This window comes from Mastigoproctus giganteus, chromosome 4 (genome assembly GCF_048544385.1).
Source record: "Mastigoproctus giganteus isolate SK-2022 chromosome 4, ASM4854438v1, whole genome shotgun sequence".
In the NCBI taxonomy this organism is placed as follows: domain Eukaryota; kingdom Metazoa; phylum Arthropoda; class Arachnida; order Uropygi; family Thelyphonidae; genus Mastigoproctus; species Mastigoproctus giganteus.
The window spans coordinates 11,859,476-11,878,755 of NC_143578.1; the positions used below are offsets into that span (position 1 = coordinate 11,859,476).

The 19,280-nt window shown below is 43.7% G+C and overlaps 1 protein-coding gene across 1 annotated transcript in view; it reads right to left on the reverse strand.

The window, feature by feature from the left end:
- Positions 1–463: 463 nt before the first annotated feature.
- LOC150086408 (uncharacterized) overlaps positions 464–19,280 on the reverse strand; it is a 27,454-nt gene continuing 8,637 nt past the window's right edge. The window contains exon 2 of the mRNA XM_090372570.1: positions 464–3,432. Within this exon, the coding sequence (XP_090228696.1) occupies positions 1,016–3,432 (2,417 nt within the window). The 3' untranslated portion in view covers positions 464–1,015. The remainder of the gene's footprint in view (positions 3,433–19,280) is intronic.

A 19,280-nucleotide genomic window follows, 5' to 3' on the forward strand; every position in this document is an offset into this window, starting at 1 on the left:
GGCATATTGCCAAAACAAAATAGAATTTTGAATTTGGTATTTGTCAAAATAAACAGTAGGTTTCATTATTGGAATATTGCCAACTCAAAATAGATTTCGTTATTGGAACGTTGCCAACTCAAAATAGATTTCATTATTGGAACATTGCCAAATCAAAATAGATTTCATTATTGGAACTTTGCCAACTCAAAATTGATTTCGTTATTGCAATATTGACAACTCAAAATAGATTTTGTTAATTGACATACTGTCAACCCTAAATAGATTTTGTTATTTGGCATATTGCAACCCTAAGTAGATTTTTATATTTTGCATTTTTGCCTGGATTTATATATGCCAAAACTTTCAATCACTTTGCCAAAAAAAAAAAAAAAAAAAAGGAGTTGATTTTTTTTTCAATTGCAAAACTTTTGTTAGATTTAACAGAACGTTTTCGTGTTTTGATTAAAATGAATTTGTGATTTTCTTATTAAAATCTGCCCATAAAAATCTTTCTGTTTATTGGCCCGGTCTTAGAACAATTATGCTAATGAATTCTGTGTTTGATGGCGCTCTAAACTGAGCAGACAGAGGGTGTCACATGCAGCTTCGGGATGATGGGGGAGGGAGGGGTAAAAGTGATTAAAATGCACCGGGAACAGTGACTCTATTAAAGAGGGAGTGACTCTGTAGCTGTGCTAATGAATGGCATGACATGTGTCATTTGAAGAGGCCTGTGTAGCTCCAAGCGAGCTGCATGTTTCTCCCTGCAGATATAAAATTAAGTTCAAAAAAGAACAGTCATGACTATCTGATCTCATCTGGCTCTTTCTTCTGGATGTGTAGTTTTGGACAGTCGAAAAGAAGTCCATCATCAGCAAAATCTGCCATTTTCTTTGTGTTTCTTTATGTGGCGTTTTCTTTGTGTTTGATTCGTTCCTCGACCCTAGATGGCGCTCGTGCCGGTTGACTCTTATAAATGAGTACAGTTGTATTGGGACACAGCCGGTAGAACCAGCTGGTTGTCGGTGTGACGTCAGAAACGCTGACGGCCCGCATGGCACCTACGGCAAAGGGTGAAGGTCAGGCAGAGGGTAATACAGGCACAAATTCCCAGGCCGAAACCGATGATCCACCAGTATAGCTTGAAGCTGTCCTGTTGAGTCATGCATAGACTCGGATCTTCGTCGGCCAGTTTGGGCTCTCCATATTTGTCGCTCTGATTAGGGCAGTTGGTTATCCCATTGCAGACGAGTTCCTTAGTCAGGCAGGCCATGGAGGTGGTGCACAAAAAGTCACAGTCTTTCCCTAATGACACCAAAGTGTCGGAGGTGGAATGCGAAGGCAGCACTCTTAACTGAGTCCACCAGAGGCTGAAATTGGTCATCGACGCATCCGACGAGCGGAAAGTTACAACCACGTCCGAGTCCAGGATATCTTCCTTGCGAAGGGTCATCTCGTGCTCTGTGGTTATGGGACACAGTGACACCTGGTTGATTGTGATGTAGTCCGTTGAGCAGTTGGTCTGGCCGTGGTAACCATGGAGACGGAACGCAATGTCCATCCTATGAAAGACGGGGATCTTCCACGTGCAGTGTAGAGGCGTGGAGCAGCCGTTAGGACACAAGGGACCGACGCCTGTGGGAGGAGGGAATGCCACCACCCCCTGGAGATCAAGTTCCATCCTTTCCTGCCCACAGCGGGACTCAGTGTAAAAGTTAAAGTTCACTTCAAGAAGCTGCTTGTCCTTTTGCACCAGCGGCCCGACCAGCTTCATTTCGGACGGCTGCTCGACATGCAAGGTCATGTGGAAGGTCGGCCCCAGGGAAGATGAGAAGTGAACTCTCTGTCGACCGACTTTGCACAGGCAGGTCGGAAAGCGCGAGAGAAGTCCTGCACGGAGTTCCATGAAGATTGGTTCTCCTTTGCATTCTTCGCAGTTCTCAGTCTGCTTCTGAAAAAGCGAAAACACCGTCAGGTTCGCCCGTCCTTGTGGGAGGGCGCTGGCATCGAAAGAGTAATTGCACGTCTGAGGTTGGCTGTTGCTACTGAAATTGAATTCCTGGAAAGAAACAGCGAACGATCCTGCAAGGCCTGCATCTGGCATGAAGTGTCGGCTACAACTGTGAAGACTCAGGTGGTTTCGGTGCGAGGCCATGTTCACGGATTTAACCTCGAACCCGTAGCTCAGAGAAGATCCGTCCAGGAAACCCATCTTGCCCAGGAACTCGATGTACATCACTGGACCCGTCGTTTCGTACACGGAGCGCGGTTGTTCCGTTCTTGGTTGATTGATGTCACATAATTTTGAGATGATCTTGGCAGGGTCAGCATCGGAGGAGTCATACAGTTTCAGAGACTCCTCGCAAAGGGTGAAGCGCTCCATCCGGAACCAAACGAACTCCAGTCGAATGATTTCGTCTTCGCCTGCGTTGAAGCGATAGAAGCACGTGGTGTTCACTGGATACCAGGAGCGGATGTTGGAGAGCATGCTGGGCTGGTTTTCTCGTAGGTGGCGCTCTATGGAACAGCTACCATTCCGTAGTTGTAACGGCTCGGATTCAGTCGCTCCGTAGATGCTGTCAGCCTTGAAGTGAAAGCCGTTATTGAGAAGCGGACCTGCGGGAGAAGAGACGAACTCCATCAGCATCTCCGGTCCCGAGGCGATGATGTTGGACTTGAGCCGACCCTTTCCGCACAAGGTCACGATAATCGGACTTTCTTCGGTGGCACCGTCGTAGACGCGGACATAATCGAACGGACAGTCGTCGGTCAGCTTGGTGATCGGTCTTGGGAAACACATGAGCAGATTGTCGCAGCGTAAACCGTCCAGGTCAAAGGTCGTGAGGTCTAAACCCACCAGACCCTGGCTGACAACGAGGTGGTATTTACAGTGCAGATTACGAGGGTAGATGCCGGGGAACCCCGGCGACTGCACGAAGCACCTGCCAGGCGAGCAGTCCTGAAAGGTGCGTTCACAGTAGCTACCAAACACGGGGGTTCCTCGCCGATGAGGGTACAGTTGGGCATATTGGCCGTAGCGTGCGTGGACCTCTCTTTGCTGTTCCACGTTCGCGTCGAACTGAAGGGATGAGTCGTAGTTGTAGCGATCGACGTGCAGAACGATCTTCACATAAGGGGTCTCCGAGATGAACGTCTTGGGGGAGTCGATCTCCCCACAGTAGAAACCGGGATTGTCCTTGTTGCTATGGTTACTGTCTCGGTATCCGTCGATGATCTGGACGTACCCACCAATGCACTGAGTCCGATCGTCGTTTGGTTCCCCAACCCTCATGCGGGTGAAACGGACAAACACGACCCAGTCGTCTCTGGCAGGTCGAACCCGGATTCTGTAAGTGCAGTGGAGAGGTTTGTCTCGGTTCTTGTCGGTCACGGGAGGGCTAGAGATGGCTTGGTAGATATCCACAGTTCTGTTACATCTGTCTCGCTCTCCTGCAGGAAAAACAAAAGATTTTAGTGACCTCCCCCAAGTACATCAATCCCCTGCAGCTATTCAATAAAGAAAGAAAAGTCTCTTCATTCAAGACTCGAATTTAACTTATTAAAAAACGAAACAACAGCGAGTTTAAGCAAACGTGACCTCTACTTCCAGAGCCCCATTCACTCTGCACAGAGATGTGGCTCGAGGTTAAATTGCAAAAACATTCAGCAGTCAGTCAACGTGGCTGCAGGCTTCTCCAATAACTCCTCAAGTGAGTGGATGCTTGAAATAACATTAAAAACGAAGGGGGGCCCCTAAGGGCAAACACAGAAGAACGCTTAACAAATAAAAGTTGGGTGAAGATGGTAGGCACCCATCTCATTAGCGGTGCAAAACTAATTACCAGCCTCAGTTAATCAGCTCAGAGGTCGCCTACACAAGGACACGCAGCTAATTGGTTTCTTATGGGTCTCGCGAGGGCCCTCAACTGTATTAAATGCGGAAAGATTTTTATCACAAGTGATACTCGCTAACTGAACGAGTTCATCATTCCGGGCAGACGAAAATCGACATCTGTAATAATAAACGAGTTCGACGAAAGATGGCGCCACTTGTGCTCCAGAAGATGCCAACCGTACATTGATACAGTAATAAGCCAAACGTAAAACTGATTTAAAAAAAGCCAAACGGGAGAAATCGTAGTCCGATGAAGAAAGTTAGAATGATTCTTAAACGTATAGATGCGTAGGCAAAAGGAGAGATGGAAGGAAGAAGCAAAAAAAACCTCTGGAAGTAAGGGAAAGAAAAAACCTATTTTAGATAAGAAGTGATCGTCAATGGCAGCTGATGATTGATGGGCTCTTTCATCCCATTCTGTACAGATTAAAAACGTGGTTGGCCCCGTACGAAACCATCAGAGATCTCGTAGCCAGATTTGGAAAAAAAAAAAAAAAAAAAAATGAAAGAAAGAGAGAGAGACTTGCTTTTCAGAATTGGAAATACCTTTGAATGATAGACGTTCGGTTTCACTTGTAAGAATAGATGGAGTTTTGCGGTTACGTGTGCAGAAACCCTTCAGGAAACCCGAGTTTTGAAGAGTTCCAGATACCATTTAAAGTGGTGGTGGTCCCAAGCGGATTCCGTACATTTTATTATTAGGTTTATCTTATGCCAGAAATAAACAGTATTGTTGTAACACTAGGAGATTTCAAGTAGTACTTTTATTCACAGACACGTGGTCCCAGGCGGATACCGTATTTCATATATCGTAGATTTCCTCTGAGACGAATTTATTCTTCTGGTTTTATCTACGGTGGTGATACTGTGCAACTCGTTTATATAAAATCTTTCTACCTCAAATTTTGGTTGGTAGGCAGCGATTTCTTCTAGAACGCCTACCTCCGGTGATTATAAAGATTACGGAGGACTTCACCGTAGCTCGCTCTTTTCACGGCTCTTCGTGGAATTAGAACGATCGCCAGATTTTGACGGATAAAAAAAAAAAAAGAAAGAAAGAAAAAGAAAAGGGGGGGAAGCGTATTGAGTAAACCGCCCTATCAAAGCAGTGTTAAGAAGTCTCCCTGTCACACACACCGAGAGGATAAACCTAATAAGGGATTACGAAGGCGGAGGGGATTAGACGATGATTGAATGATGCGTTCATTTTGTTCCGTGGGATGAAGAACAGACAAGTTCCGCTATTTGGATGCTTGGAGCGCACTGGAGCACCTTTTCGCTCATATTGAAGATTGGAAGGACAAGAAATAGATAGATAGAAGTAGACAGGGAGGATAATTGATGAAAAAAAAAATAAAGGGTTAAAGAAAGGGAGATATAATGGATGATAAATACACCTGGTGAACAAAAGTTTGGGAAGATAGCTGATCTTTCCGATTTTCGAAAAGGATTTTTTTGTTGGAGAACATTTAGCAGGAGTCATAACTGTGGCAGAAAGTTGGTACTCCAAAAAAGGGAACCTCGTGGAATTTAAAGCGAATTCTGGTAAAAATAGAAAGTCCAGTGTGGCTCGAGTTGAAGAACCTGGCATTTTGTAGTGGTCCTATACGAAATTCATCTTGTTCTGTTAAAAATCCGAAGGTTCGACTGGAGTGATTGTGGTGCCGACAACGCCAAGACTGTGGAACAGCGGAACAAAATCATGTGGTCTGACGAGTCTCGATTTAAACTTTTTTTTATACAAATGGTAAAGTGAAGGTATAGATGGAAGCATATGAAGCCATACGTCTACACTGTCTCCAGCCCACAAGTCAAGCGGTTGGCGATGGTATCATGGTATGAGGTATGTTCTATTGATATGGACTGAATCCGCTCATGCGGTTAGAAGGTCATGTTACCTGTAATAATTATATTTCTGTTGTATTGGATCAACTTCACTCTGCAATGTTTCATTTTTACTTGGATTGTAATGGATCCTTTCAAGCTGACAAAGCACTATCCACCATGCAAAATTTGTATCTTAATGAGTCGAGAAACATTCCTAATATTTCCAACTTCTACCTTAGCTGCCTAATTCTTCAGCTCTGGATCCAATTGAGAATTTGGTGTCTACTTGACTACCCAGAAGTGACAATCATCAGGATGGCCGCCTTTGGGTACACGTCCCAACCATGGGAAGGTAGGTCAGTTCAGCTAAAGGAAGGGTTTAAGCATGAGTTTCACTGTCCCCTCAGACAGTGGACATGCGTTTTTGTAAAGGGAGACTCCTGGAATTTCAGTTCAAATCCGCCTCGTGTCTCTGTGAAGAACAGTACCACCACTGTAAAAAGGCCACCAGATATGTGATAGGTGTGAGTTTGTGCGAATTATATTTGTTGTGTTGTTCTGGCCAATTGGATATCCGAAGCATCAGTCACCTGGAGAGATGAGTCTGGGTACTCGTCCACACTATGGGAAGATGGACCAGTTCCATTAGAGCACGTCATGTTTGAATTCGAGATTCTGCTCCACCTGATGTTGCCAAAAGGTGAAGCAGATTCCTCTGGGTGCCCACTCCAGAGGAATTTAAAACAAAAACCGTGTGACAGTGGGAAAACCCCCCAGAAAGTGGAATCCATGCCACAAAGTGTATGGGGACTAATTCCAGCAAACGTCGGCTTTATTAGATACTTAATAAAGGTTTGTAATTTTGTATATCTGGATAAAAGGATTGACCCAGCTGTTGAAGCCAGTCTCCCACTGTCTTCTTCAGATAATGTTCACTTAAAAAGTGTTTTCTACGAAGATTTCCGCATATGTCCAAATAGAAAAGAAAAATTAAACGGAGCCAAGTCTTCAGTAAATGTAGGATGAGGCAAAGCTTTCCACCATAGGTCTGTAATTTTCATCTGAGTCATATGGGCAGTGTATGGCTTGACATTATCATTGTATGATGTGATTTGGTTTGAGAGAAGAGGACGAACTTTTGATGAAACGTAAGTTTAATCGATTATCAAAATATGTCTTGGGATAATATTTTCGATGTTGTAGTCAAAAATGAGACAATAGAATTCGTTAACGATCCTATCTTGCATCAATATTTAATACAAAATTGCTATTTCAGCACCAGTTGCAAAATATTGTCAAGGCCTTCAGTAAATTTATTGGATCCGTTTGGGTTTTCCAATACATTAAGAACTTACAATGTGCTGCCACTTTATTAGGTGGCGCCTCCGTAGCCAGGTGGGCAGGAACAGCAGTGCGTAGCACACGCTTCTTGATTAGACCGGGGTTCGAGCCCGTGAGAACCAAATACGGAGGATGCGGAAAGGTCAGGGAATGACCACCGCATATTCCCGGAGCAATATGACCTTAGTTGCTAATGCTCCTAAAAACCAAATAACAACAACTTTATTAGGTACACCTACCTAGTAGCGTGTTGAGCCTCCTTTAGCCTTCAAAACAGCCTGAATTCGTCTAGGCATGGACTGAACAAGATGCTGAAAATGTTGTGCAGGAATGGAGTACCATACAGACATAAGTGTGTCACATAGTTCCTTGAGATTCGACGGAGGTGTAGGCCTGCAGCGAACAGCCCTTTCCAGCTCATTCCAAAGATGTTCAATAGGATTAAGATCCAGGGACTGAGCGGGCCACTGCAGCAAAGAAAAGTCATTGTCATGTTCCTGGAACTGTTCCATAGTGATTCAGGCTTTGTGCACCAGTGCATTATCCTGGTGGAAGGAACCATCTGACTGATGATAAACTGTCAACGAGAACGGATGCACTTGGTCAGAAATGATGTTTAGGTACGATTTGGCATTCAGATGTGAATCTATCGGTATCAATGGACCCAACGTGTGCCAAGAAAACATTCCCCACTCCATTACACTGCTCTCACCACCACCTTGCACAGTACTCGTCAGACATGAAGGATCCATGGATTCATGTTGTTTTCGCCAAATTCTGAGCCTTCCATCAACGTGATGCACCAGGAACTTCGACTCGTCAGACAAAGCAACTATTTTCCAATCCTCGATAGTCCAGTGCTGGTTTGCTGTGTCCATAGGAGGCGTACTCTGTTGTTCTTCATTGATAACAAAGGTACGCGATGTGGCCGTCGGCTGTTGTAGCCCATTCGCGACAAAGTGCGACTAGTGGTCCGTTGCGATATTTTGTTCTGCGCACCAAGGTTGTATTCTGACGTGATATGCGACATTGTGGAACGTCTGATTGCTTGCACAATTCTAGTCATGCTTCTCTGACCTCTCTCACCAACAAGCGATTTTCTTCTACAGGAGTGCCGTTGAGAGGATGTTTCTGTTTGTTGCACCATTCTCGATTCATCCTTGAAACTGTGGTGCGTTAAAAGTTCAGGAGAACTGCCATTTCAGAGTTGCTTTGTCGAGCACGTCTTGCACCTACTACCATGCCACGTTCGAAATTCGTTAGCTCACTCCTTTTCCCCATTCTTGCTACGGTTTGTACGCTTAACTGATACTAGAAAGGTTGTTCTGCTGAATTTATATCCACAACTGTGGTCATGTGACTCTCAACGTTGTGGGACAAACCATTTGAGTGCCCCACAAGGTGTACCTAATAAACTGGCGGCACAGAGTACATCAACCACATAAGCTTGTATTTTTGATTTAAGTATTGGATGATCTATTGAATCAAAGGAAATGGATAAGATAGTGTATAAAACGTACATCCCCCATCCTCTTCTCTAGTGAAAAATGTTAGAGGGAGGTAGGGGTACTGAGTGGTCGAAATCGGTGTAAATTGGGTCCTGTACACTATATGAAAAAGTAATTGAGCGAATCCTTATGTGAATATTGTGTGCAGAAGTTTCTCTGCTCACATATCGGTACGAACTTATAAATATGGTGGGCTTCCTGTGCAATATCAGTATGGATGGTCGATCGGAACTCGTGGACCTTTAACTTTCTAAAGTCCACTTTGGCGCATAAAAGAACCATTCCCAGCGTAGGTTGTTGTTCTTGTAGTTGGGTTTTAGGAGCATCAGCAACTAAGGCCATATTGTTTCCTATATGCAATCTGTAAATTGCGTGTGTTCTGTAACAGATTTTCTGTGTTTGGTTGAAAAACCATGCTTCCTCGCCTGAGACCGACTAACCTGGTCACGTTGTGAAAAAGGCCCATAAAGATTCCTCATTCAATTAAGAGACTCGATCTTAGGTCTTTTCTATCCGATGTGGGAGGACGGCGATTGAATCAAATGTGCTGCCCACGAGGGCTCCAGCATAGGCTTCAAGAATAAAATATTCCTTTGCTTATCATTAGAAACCAAACTATTGTCGACAGATTTACCACAAATGCTGTGTATCAATCACTATCATCGATTACTCTGTTTCCAAATCTCCAGAGAGAGAGAACAGTTGATTATGTAGCGGCAGGGTCGACCGCTGCTTCTAAAGACAGCCGTAGCGTGCACATCCAAACTTTCTGTTTTCTCAGAATATCCGTAAACTTTAAGTGCTCGAAAGTCTTTCGTAATTATCTGTTTGCCAAAGCGTCTTTGGCTCGCGAGCCAAAGTATCAAAGGCCTGACCACTACCGCCCACGAGCAAAATTTCATTAGCCTACAACAAATTGCTGCACCTTAAGGCAGTGCACACAAGCACGAGATTCAGCTCAGGGGATTTGCTTTCTCAGAGTCATACCTGGGGAGTAGAGTCATCTGCTAATGAGGTACCCATTTAAATGATACATTTACCTAATCTATTGGAAAATCTCCCTTCCCCTCCTCTTCATATTCCGTTGCACTTAAACTCCCCGGTAGAATTCCAGTGTTTCCATGGTTACCGGTACAGTAAGGTTTCTTCTTTTGGTAAAGCTTTACGATCTGGTCATCTTAAATTTTACAAATTCTGTTCGACATTGTAATCTTCAAAATTTAATTTTTATTTTCAATCTTCGAAATTTAATCTCCAAAAACAGAAATGAAAAATAAATAGAATCTTAAACCAGATGTTAATTCTCGTAACTGAGGCTAGATGTCGCTTCCACGCTACCGCTAATGTGTTATGATTAAAAACTGCGCAGGAGATTAAAACCTCAACATGAAGAAAGAAAACTATTAATAATGACGCTTTGTGGCGCTGATGTCGCAACACCTGCGTTTGACGTATCTTATATTTTATAAAGGGGGTACGACCGGGGAAATTACTGAAGGGTTTTGATTCTGTGAGGTTTGGTGAGTAGAAAATGAAGGCACACAGAAGCCGACAAAGAGAAAAATTAATTTCTCAATATAAAGTGAAGTTGGAATTAATCAAAAGATGAAATATTTACGATATTTTACAGTTTTTGTTTTGAGACCGTATTTTTAGGCTTAACAAATATTCAGTTTTTTTTTTTTTTAAATCAATCGAAGTTGGGATTTCGTAGATGTCGCTTCCATCGAATCAAAACAAATATTCAATTATTTTTATTTTTAAAATCAGTTGAATTCAACAGGGGACATTTTGAGTGTAAATGGAGCAGAGATAGAGAATGTGAAGCGGTTTAAATATCTAGGAGCTTTTGTGCAAATGGATGGTTCATCTGAAGATATTACAGGGAGAATTAATGAGGGAAGAAAGGTCTTGGGAACGTTGAATCCAATTCTCCCAAAACCCAAATGATTACTATATAATGCAATTTTTCAGAGTATCTTACTATATGGATCTGAGATTTGGACTAGGAAGAAATTGCTAGCTGTGGAGATGGATTTTTGGAGAAGATCAGCCCGAAGATCTAAATTAGAAAGAGTTAGGAATGAAGACATAAGAAAAGCAATGGACGCTCAAATAAACATCATCGATAAAATAGAAGAAAAAAGATTAGAATGGTATGGACATGTTATGAGAATGGGGGAAGAGAGGTTACGTAAAAAAGCAATGGACACTCCCTAGAAGAAAAAGGAGAGGAGGAAAACCTAAAAGCACATGGATGAACGGCGACTATGGAAAAGAGGAAATTGAAGAATGGAGACTAAGTGGGCAGAAAAGAGTGAAGAACAAAATTAAAGTATAAAAATGAAAAAAAAAAGTTATGTTGAGGATGTTGATACAACGGAGAAATCCAAGAAGAAGGATTTCGTAGATGTCGCTTCCTTTGAACAAAAACAAATATTAAGCTTAAACTAAAAGATATTTCTTGGCTAAATTCTTAAGAGTATGAAAGAATTTATTTATGGATAGGTAATGCAAAAAGTTTTTTTATTTTTAAAATCAAAGATGTCGCTTTCATCGAACCAAAACAAATATTCTGCTTTTTTATTTCTAAAATCAATCGCATTTAGAATTTCTTAGCTGTCGCTTCTATCGAACTAAAAAAAAATTATATTCAGCTTTTTTATTTTTAAAATAAACCGCATTTAGGAGATGTCGCTGCCATCGAACCAAAGCAAATATTCAGCTTTTTTATTTTTAAAATCAATAGTATTTAAGATTTGGTAGATGTCGCTGCCATCGAACCAAAGCAAATATTCAGCTTTTTTATATTTAAAATCAATCGTATTTAGGATTTGGTAGATGTCGCTGCCATCGAACCAAAGCAAATATTCAGCTTTTTTATTTTTAAAATCAATAGTATTTAGGATTTGGTAGATGTCGCTTCCATCAAACCAAAGCAAATATTCAGCTTTTTTATATTTAAAATCAATAGTATTTAGAATTTGGTAGATGTCGCTGCCATCGAACCAAAGCAAATATTCAGCTGTTTTATATTTAAAATCAATAGTATTTAGGATTTGGTAGATGTCGCTTCCATCAAACCAAAGAAAATATTCAATAGTGACAAATGGGCCTGGAGTACTGGGGTCCATAGTTTAACAGATATTTATTTAAAGTATACCCAGTAAAATAAAATAAAATAAAATATTTCCAGAAGCTTTCGGAACTCGTGTCCCTTTCTCAACTGACAGAATTTTTAAATACATTACAAGCAAACTGTGGCACGTTACTCATTCGTCATTGTTGTAGCACGGACGTGTGCTGCCTTGCGCCAGTGATCATCCATCAATAAAACGGTTGTCTCCAGGATTGGATGTATACGCATGCCTTTCTGGCGATTTAATGCCTTAGGGTTGTTCATTATGTTTAGTGACTCTAGCCATAGGCGGTGGCGAAAGTGTCGCGCGTGGTCCACTATCTCAAAGTCGCGCTTGGGGTCAAGATCGTGGTTGGTAGCCCAAAAATGTTCTGCAAGCGCGGACTGGTCAGTTTCGGCAAGCCGGATTGCTCTGTCGTGTTCCGTGAGGCGATCCTGGAGACGTCTCGATGTCTCACCTACGTAGCAACTGTTACAGGCCCTACAGGTGATACGGTACACTACATTGCTGCGTAAGACAGGTGTGACAGGGGTCTTCACACTGGAGACAAGTGAACGTAGGTTCCTACCTGGTAATTGTACACATTTTATGTTGTAACTTCTCAGGATCTTCGAGATACGTCCTGACACTCCTGGATAGTACGGAATGTAGGCGGATGATATGCCGACTTGCTTCGGAGGTCTTGGGTTGGAAGTAAGCTCTTGTGCCTGTAACAAGCATCTGTTTAGTACATGGGATGGATAACCGCATCTGGTTAAGTCCGCCTTCACACGGGAGATCTCGTTACGTCTAATTGTGTCGGTGCTGGAATGGCTCCAGGCCCTGGAGAACAGGGTGCGGGCAGTGCTATTGAGATGGCTTGGAGCGTGGCCGGACCCGTAGTTGGTGAATTGACCGCACCACATGGGTTTGCGGTATACTGAGGTCTCTAGATGTGGGCCTACGCGATGCACTAGCACGTCCAGAAACGGGAGCGAACCGTCCACCTCTGATTCTACGGTAAACTTGATGAAATTGGATAGAGAGTTGAGGTATTCTAGTAGTACCGTTTCAGAACCACGTGGTATTATGGTAAAAATATCGTCGACGTATCTACACCACGTTGTAATAGGTGTAGGTGGGTTCTGGTGTATCTGCTTCTCCAGATCTTCCATGGCGATGTTAGCTACTACGGAACTGACAGGGGCACCCATAGCAGTGCCATGTACTTGTTTGTAGAGTGAGTCTTCAAAGGTGAAGATGCTGCTAGAGAGGCATAGGTTGAGGGCGGTACAGATGTCATCAGTGGATAGTGACGTCCTGGATTGGAGGCTTAAGTCGCTCTCAAGGAGCCTTCTGGCGCAGTGCACGGCCTGTTGGACGGGAATCGAGGTGAATAAAGAAACCACGTCAAATGATGCCATGACAGAGTTATCAGGGATTGAAATGTCCTTAATGGTGTTAATGAATTCACTGCTGTTTTTAACGGTGTGAGATGTATTACCTATAAGAGGCGAGAGGAGGCTCGCGATGTGTTTGGACAGTTCATACGTTGGGGCACTGCAGCAAGACACTATAGGTCTGAGAGGAATACCCGGTTTATGGATCTTTGGTAATCCGTAGAATTGTGGTAGTTGACAGCCAGTACCACGCAGAAGATGGTGAGTCGCGGTCGGGATCTTCTTATCTTTAAGCCATGCGTGGACAAGTTTATTAACATTTGCTTCCAGACGTTTCAAGACTTTAACGGGAGGATCAGGTAGAGGTTCATATACGTTAGGATCGAGTAATAGGGCCAAGGCTTTCTCTCGGTAGGCTGATCGGTCCAGCACAACAGTCCGGCGCCCTTTATCCGCAGGAAGTACAACGATGGAGTTGTCTTTTCTTATAGATGACAGGGCGGCACGTTGGCGGTGGTTGAGGTTTGAGCACGTTTTTCGAGTGTTGCGGAGGACTGCGGCAGTCTTGAATCGGATCTCGTTGGCAGTTTCTTCGGGAAGGTTGGTAATACTGGCTTCTATGCCCATAGCGAGCTGTGTGATGGGAGGTTTCGATGGTATAACGGCGAATTTCATACCGTTTGATAAAACACTCAGCTGCTCGTTGGACAGTTGTTTGTTACTTAGATTCAAGACGAAAGAAGTCGTGTCGTCTGAACGAGTGTTCGTCTTTAAGGAGTTAGTTTCTATGCTCAAGTTTATGAACTTGCGCTGTTGGCGTAAACGGTAGGTATCCGAGGTCTGACTAGCCCGATGGCAGATGGTATGTATAAGGTTTGTAAATACAATAGGCGAGACCTTACCTTGTATATGTTGTAACAGTCTGGACTTGTTGTAGTCAGCGTTCCTGATTTCATGGTGGAGATGGGATATCCATAAATTTAACGTGCGCAGGCTGAAGTTAAAGCAGGCACGATCCATATGAGAGTTGTGGAACGGGGCTTTGTATCGGAACCCTTTAGGTATAATTCGATTGCTTTTGCATCTGTGGGCGAAGCGTAAATGTTGCCTGTAGCGAGCTATTGAGAGGAAGCATTTTTGCAACTGTGCACAATCGTTGTAGGTATTATGGCCATAAAGTGATCGAATAGTGACAAACCTGGAGTCACTTGCGATCACTTATGCCATAATACCTACAACGATTGTGCACAGTTGCAAAAATGCTTCCTCTCAATAGCTCGCTACAGGCAACATTTACGCTTCGCCCACAGATGCAAAAGCAATCGAATTATACCTAAAGGGTTCCGATACAAAGCCCCGTTCCACAACTCTCATATGGATCGTGCCTGCTTTAACTTCAGCCTGCGCACGTTAAATTTATGGATATCCCATCTCCACCATGAAATCAGGAACGCTGACTACAACAAGTCCAGACTGTTACAACATATACAAGGTAAGGTCTCGCCTATTGTATTTACAAACCTTATACATACCATCTGCCATCGGGCTAGTCAGACCTCGGATACCTACCGTTTACGCCAACAGCGCAAGTTCATAAACTTGAGCATAGAAACTAACTCCTTAAAGACGAACACTCGTTCAGACGACACGACTTCTTTCGTCTTGAATCTAAGTAACAAACAACTGTCCAACGAGCAGCTGAGTGTTTTATCAAACGGTATGAAATTCGCCGTTATACCATCGAAACCTCCCATCACACAGCTCGCTATGGGCATAGAAGCCAGTATTACCAACCTTCCCGAAGAAACTGCCAACGAGATCCGATTCAAGACTGCCGCAGTCCTCCGCAACACTCGAAAAACGTGCTCAAACCTCAACCACCGCCAACGTGCCGCCCTGTCATCTATAAGAAAAGACAACTCCATCGTTGTACTTCCTGCGGATAAAGGGCGCCGGACTGTTGTGCTGGACCGATCAGCCTACCGAGAGAAAGCCTTGGCCCTATTACTCGATCCTAACGTATATGAACCTCTACCTGATCCTCCCGTTAAAGTCTTGAAACGTCTGGAAGCAAATGTTAATAAACTTGTCCACGCATGGCTTAAAGATAAGAAGATCCCGACCGCGACTCACCATCTTCTGCGTGGTACTGGCTGTCAACTACCACAATTCTACGGATTACCAAAGATCCATAAACCGGGTATTCCTCTCAGACCTATAGTGTCTTGCTGCAGTGCCCCAACGTATGAACTGTCCAAACACATCGCGAGCCTCCTCTCGCCTCTTATAGGTAATACATCTCACACCGTTAAAAACAGCAGTGAATTCATTAACACCATTAAGGACATTTCAATCCCTGATAACTCTGTCATGGCATCATTTGACGTGGTTTCTTTATTCACCTCGATTCCCGTCCAACAGGCCGTGCACTGCGCCAGAAGGCTCCTTGAGAGCGACTTAAGCCTCCAATCCAGGACGTCACTATCCACTGATGACATCTGTACCGCCCTCAACCTATGCCTCTCTAGCAGCATCTTCACCTTTGAAGACTCACTCTACAAACAAGTACATGGCACTGCTATGGGTGCCCCTGTCAGTTCCGTAGTAGCTAACATCGCCATGGAAGATCTGGAGAAGCAGATACACCAGAACCCACCTACACCTATTACAACGTGGTGTAGATACGTCGACGATATTTTTACCATAATACCACGTGGTTCTGAAACGGTACTACTAGAATACCTCAACTCTCTATCCAATTTCATCAAGTTTACCGTAGAATCAGAGGTGGACGGTTCGCTCCCGTTTCTGGACGTGCTAGTGCATCGCGTAGGCCCACATCTAGAGACCTCAGTATACCGCAAACCCATGTGGTGCGGTCAATTCACCAACTACGGGTCCGGCCACGCTCCAAGCCATCTCAATAGCACTGCCCGCACCCTGTTCTCCAGGGCCTGGAGCCATTCCAGCACCGACACAATTAGACGTAACGAGATCTCCCGTGTGAAGGCGGACTTAACCAGATGCGGTTATCCATCCCATGTACTAAACAGATGCTTGTTACAGGCACAAGAGCTTACTTCCAACCCAAGACCTCCGAAGCAAGTCGGCATATCATCCGCCTACATTCCGTACTATCCAGGAGTGTCAGGACGTATCTCGAAGATCCTGAGAAGTTACAACATAAAATGTGTACAATTACCAGGTAGGAACCTACGTTCACTTGTCTCCAGTGTGAAGACCCCTGTCACACCTGTCTTACGCAGCAATGTAGTGTACCGTATCACCTGTAGGGCCTGTAACAGTTGCTACGTAGGTGAGACATCGAGACGTCTCCAGGATCGCCTCACGGAACACGACAGAGCAATCCGGCTTGCCGAAACTGACCAGTCCGCGCTTGCAGAACATTTTTGGGCTACCAACCACGATCTTGACCCCAAGCGCGACTTTGAGATAGTGGACCACGCGCGACACTTTCGCCACCGCCTATGGCTAGAGTCACTAAACATAATGAACAACCCTAAGGCATTAAATCGCCAGAAAGGCATGCGTATACATCCAATCCTGGAGACAACCGTTTTATTGATGGATGATCACTGGCGCAAGGCAGCACACGTCCGTGCTACAACAATGACGAATGAGTAACGTGCCACAGTTTGCTTGTAATGTATTTAAAAATTCTGTCAGTTGAGAAAGGGACACGAGTTCCGAAAGCTTCTGGAAATATTTTATTTTATTTTATTTTACTGGGTATACTTTAAATAAATATCTGAAAATATTCAGCTTTTTTTTATTTTTAAAATCAACCGGATTTAGGATTTGGTAGATGTCGCTTCCATCGAACCAAAACAAGCTTCGTTGAATGAATAGTATTTCTCAGCCTAGGTTAATAATTGTTAAAATAAGAAAGAAAATAAAATAAAAATAAGAAAGTATTTATCTTTATTTTATTTGTTATTTACTTTACTTTATTTTATTCGGTGACAAAAATATTTTTGATAGCTCCCTCTCCCACATTTATCCCCAACCTAATGGGTCCCATTAAGAGAACGAACGAAGAACACGCTACATTTAAACATTCATGGTGTTGTGAGACTGAAAGTCTAATTTTTTGTATGCGTGCGCTTACAAAAAATAGTGCACGTACCGAGATAACTCGAATGGTAACAAATTCCTTAGAGAATATATTTTTTGTTATTGGCGTGAACTTTAACGCATGCGCAGATGGACTTTGCGTGCGTGTGTGTGTGTGTGTGTTCTCCTAACTGGACGCGTTTAGAATATTAAGTAGTAGGGGAGGCCAGAAATGGCGTACGATTCTACGAATTGGGTTAAAAGAAAAGGTCGTCAGAAATCCTTGGCGTTTGCTTGGTCTACATGACCTCCGGGGGTGAAACGCATCTACGGCATAATTTCGCTTAGAAACAGCCTCAGATTACGGACGCATTGTCGGTAGAGAAATTCGCAGTGGGATTCGGTATTATAAAGACATTTCTTCCCCTCCCCCTCCCCCTCCCCCATCTTCACCCATACCCGTAAGGCATCTAGCGTTTTGTAAGGAATTTTTCCTATTTTTCAACAACCTATTTTCGCATTTGTTGAATACAAAGGGACCCCATTGTTCGGGTCTTGGCGTAACTGCGCATGCGTCATCATGATGACTATGAAAAATCATCCATCCATGAGTCGCGAGAAAATAATCATTCTGCTTTATAGAACCGCCTACAAGGGGTGGCGTAATTATTTTTTTCGGGGGTGTTTCAGGCTTTAATATTCATGGAAGTAATAATAATAATAAAAAAATCTTGGAATGTGAAATTTTAATGAAAAAAAAAATTGTTAAGTAGCCTCGAACTGGAGGTATTAGCTAGGGAGCGGGGTTGTTTGGAGCTGAGAGACCAAATCGGGGAAGACTCCATCCCATTAGAATTTGTAAGAATTCGGGGTCTGCCATGCGAGTTCGCTTTAATCTTCTTATATTGCTTTCACCCTTTTCGGTGGTTTAATGAGCGTTCTGGATGGTGCTACCTTCGTGCTTTTATTCTGTAGCTTGGGGGGGGGGAGAGGAGACTAATTATGTGGTGCTGGGGCGCAGTTCTTTATTCCATCGCTGGGGTGTTCGCTTTATAACCGGCACGGAGAAGTTGGAGTCCTTTCAAGTTGTTTTCATATTGAGTAAGAGGAGAGGATTAAGGGGTGGGGAGCGCAGTCCATTGAGGATGGATGTAACCCAGGAGGGGATATTCTCTACGCATCAGAGTCAGAGAACGAGAGACTTAAAAATCTCTCAGCTTGTGCGCCAATAAACACCATAACCCATCCACCCACACTTAAAAATCAAAGACTGTGTACAGTAGTGGTTGAAATATTTTGGGACACCCTGTACATATGGAATAAATTTTTCTACCTAAACAAAGTAAAAGGAGAGGAAAGGGGGGGTGATATTTCGGCCCAAAGTAGAGTATACAGTAATGTGGCTCGCATTAGCAACCTCGAACCGCTTTCGAACTTGTTTTTATATCCCACATCTTATTAGTCCAATTACTTCAGTTTAGGCTTGCACTTCCTATTGGATGAACTGAATAAAGTTTTCCAATTACTAAGCGAGGAGGAGGGAGCCCTATGAGGATGACGCACCATTGTTAAGCGAAACCTGTTTGTTGCGTTTAAAGGCGAAAAGGTATTTTCCTGTTAGCAGCCGCTTATGTCAGGCCCTACAAATAATCTGTCTCCGTTGGTAATCAGCGAGGGGGTGGTGGCGACATATCGCTGCGCGTGTGTGAAGACGCTGCGGCGTGGGGAATAAGAAAGTGGTAAGAAACTAATGGAAATAGTTGGCTAAGTTGCTAAGCGGAGTGTGGAAACAACACTTAGGTAACCATGGGGTGTCTGCAGCAGCTTCCGCATTAACAGCGCACCCACTTACCGAAAATATTCATCTGCGTTGCGGAGCTCGATGGAGGGGGGGGATGGGGGGAGGAGTCTGCTTTCGGATTTTTGAAAAAACAAGTGCGCAACTGCAAACACACTTTTACGAAATCAATTGGAGAGGTCGTCTGCTAATTTATACGCTGGCTCCCTCCCTCTCGCATACACTCACGCGCGCACACACACACACAAGCACGGAGCGACAGATAGTAAAAAAAGAGTAGGATACACTGAGAGAGAGAGAGAGAGAGAGAGAGAGAGAGACAAGCGAGATAGATGG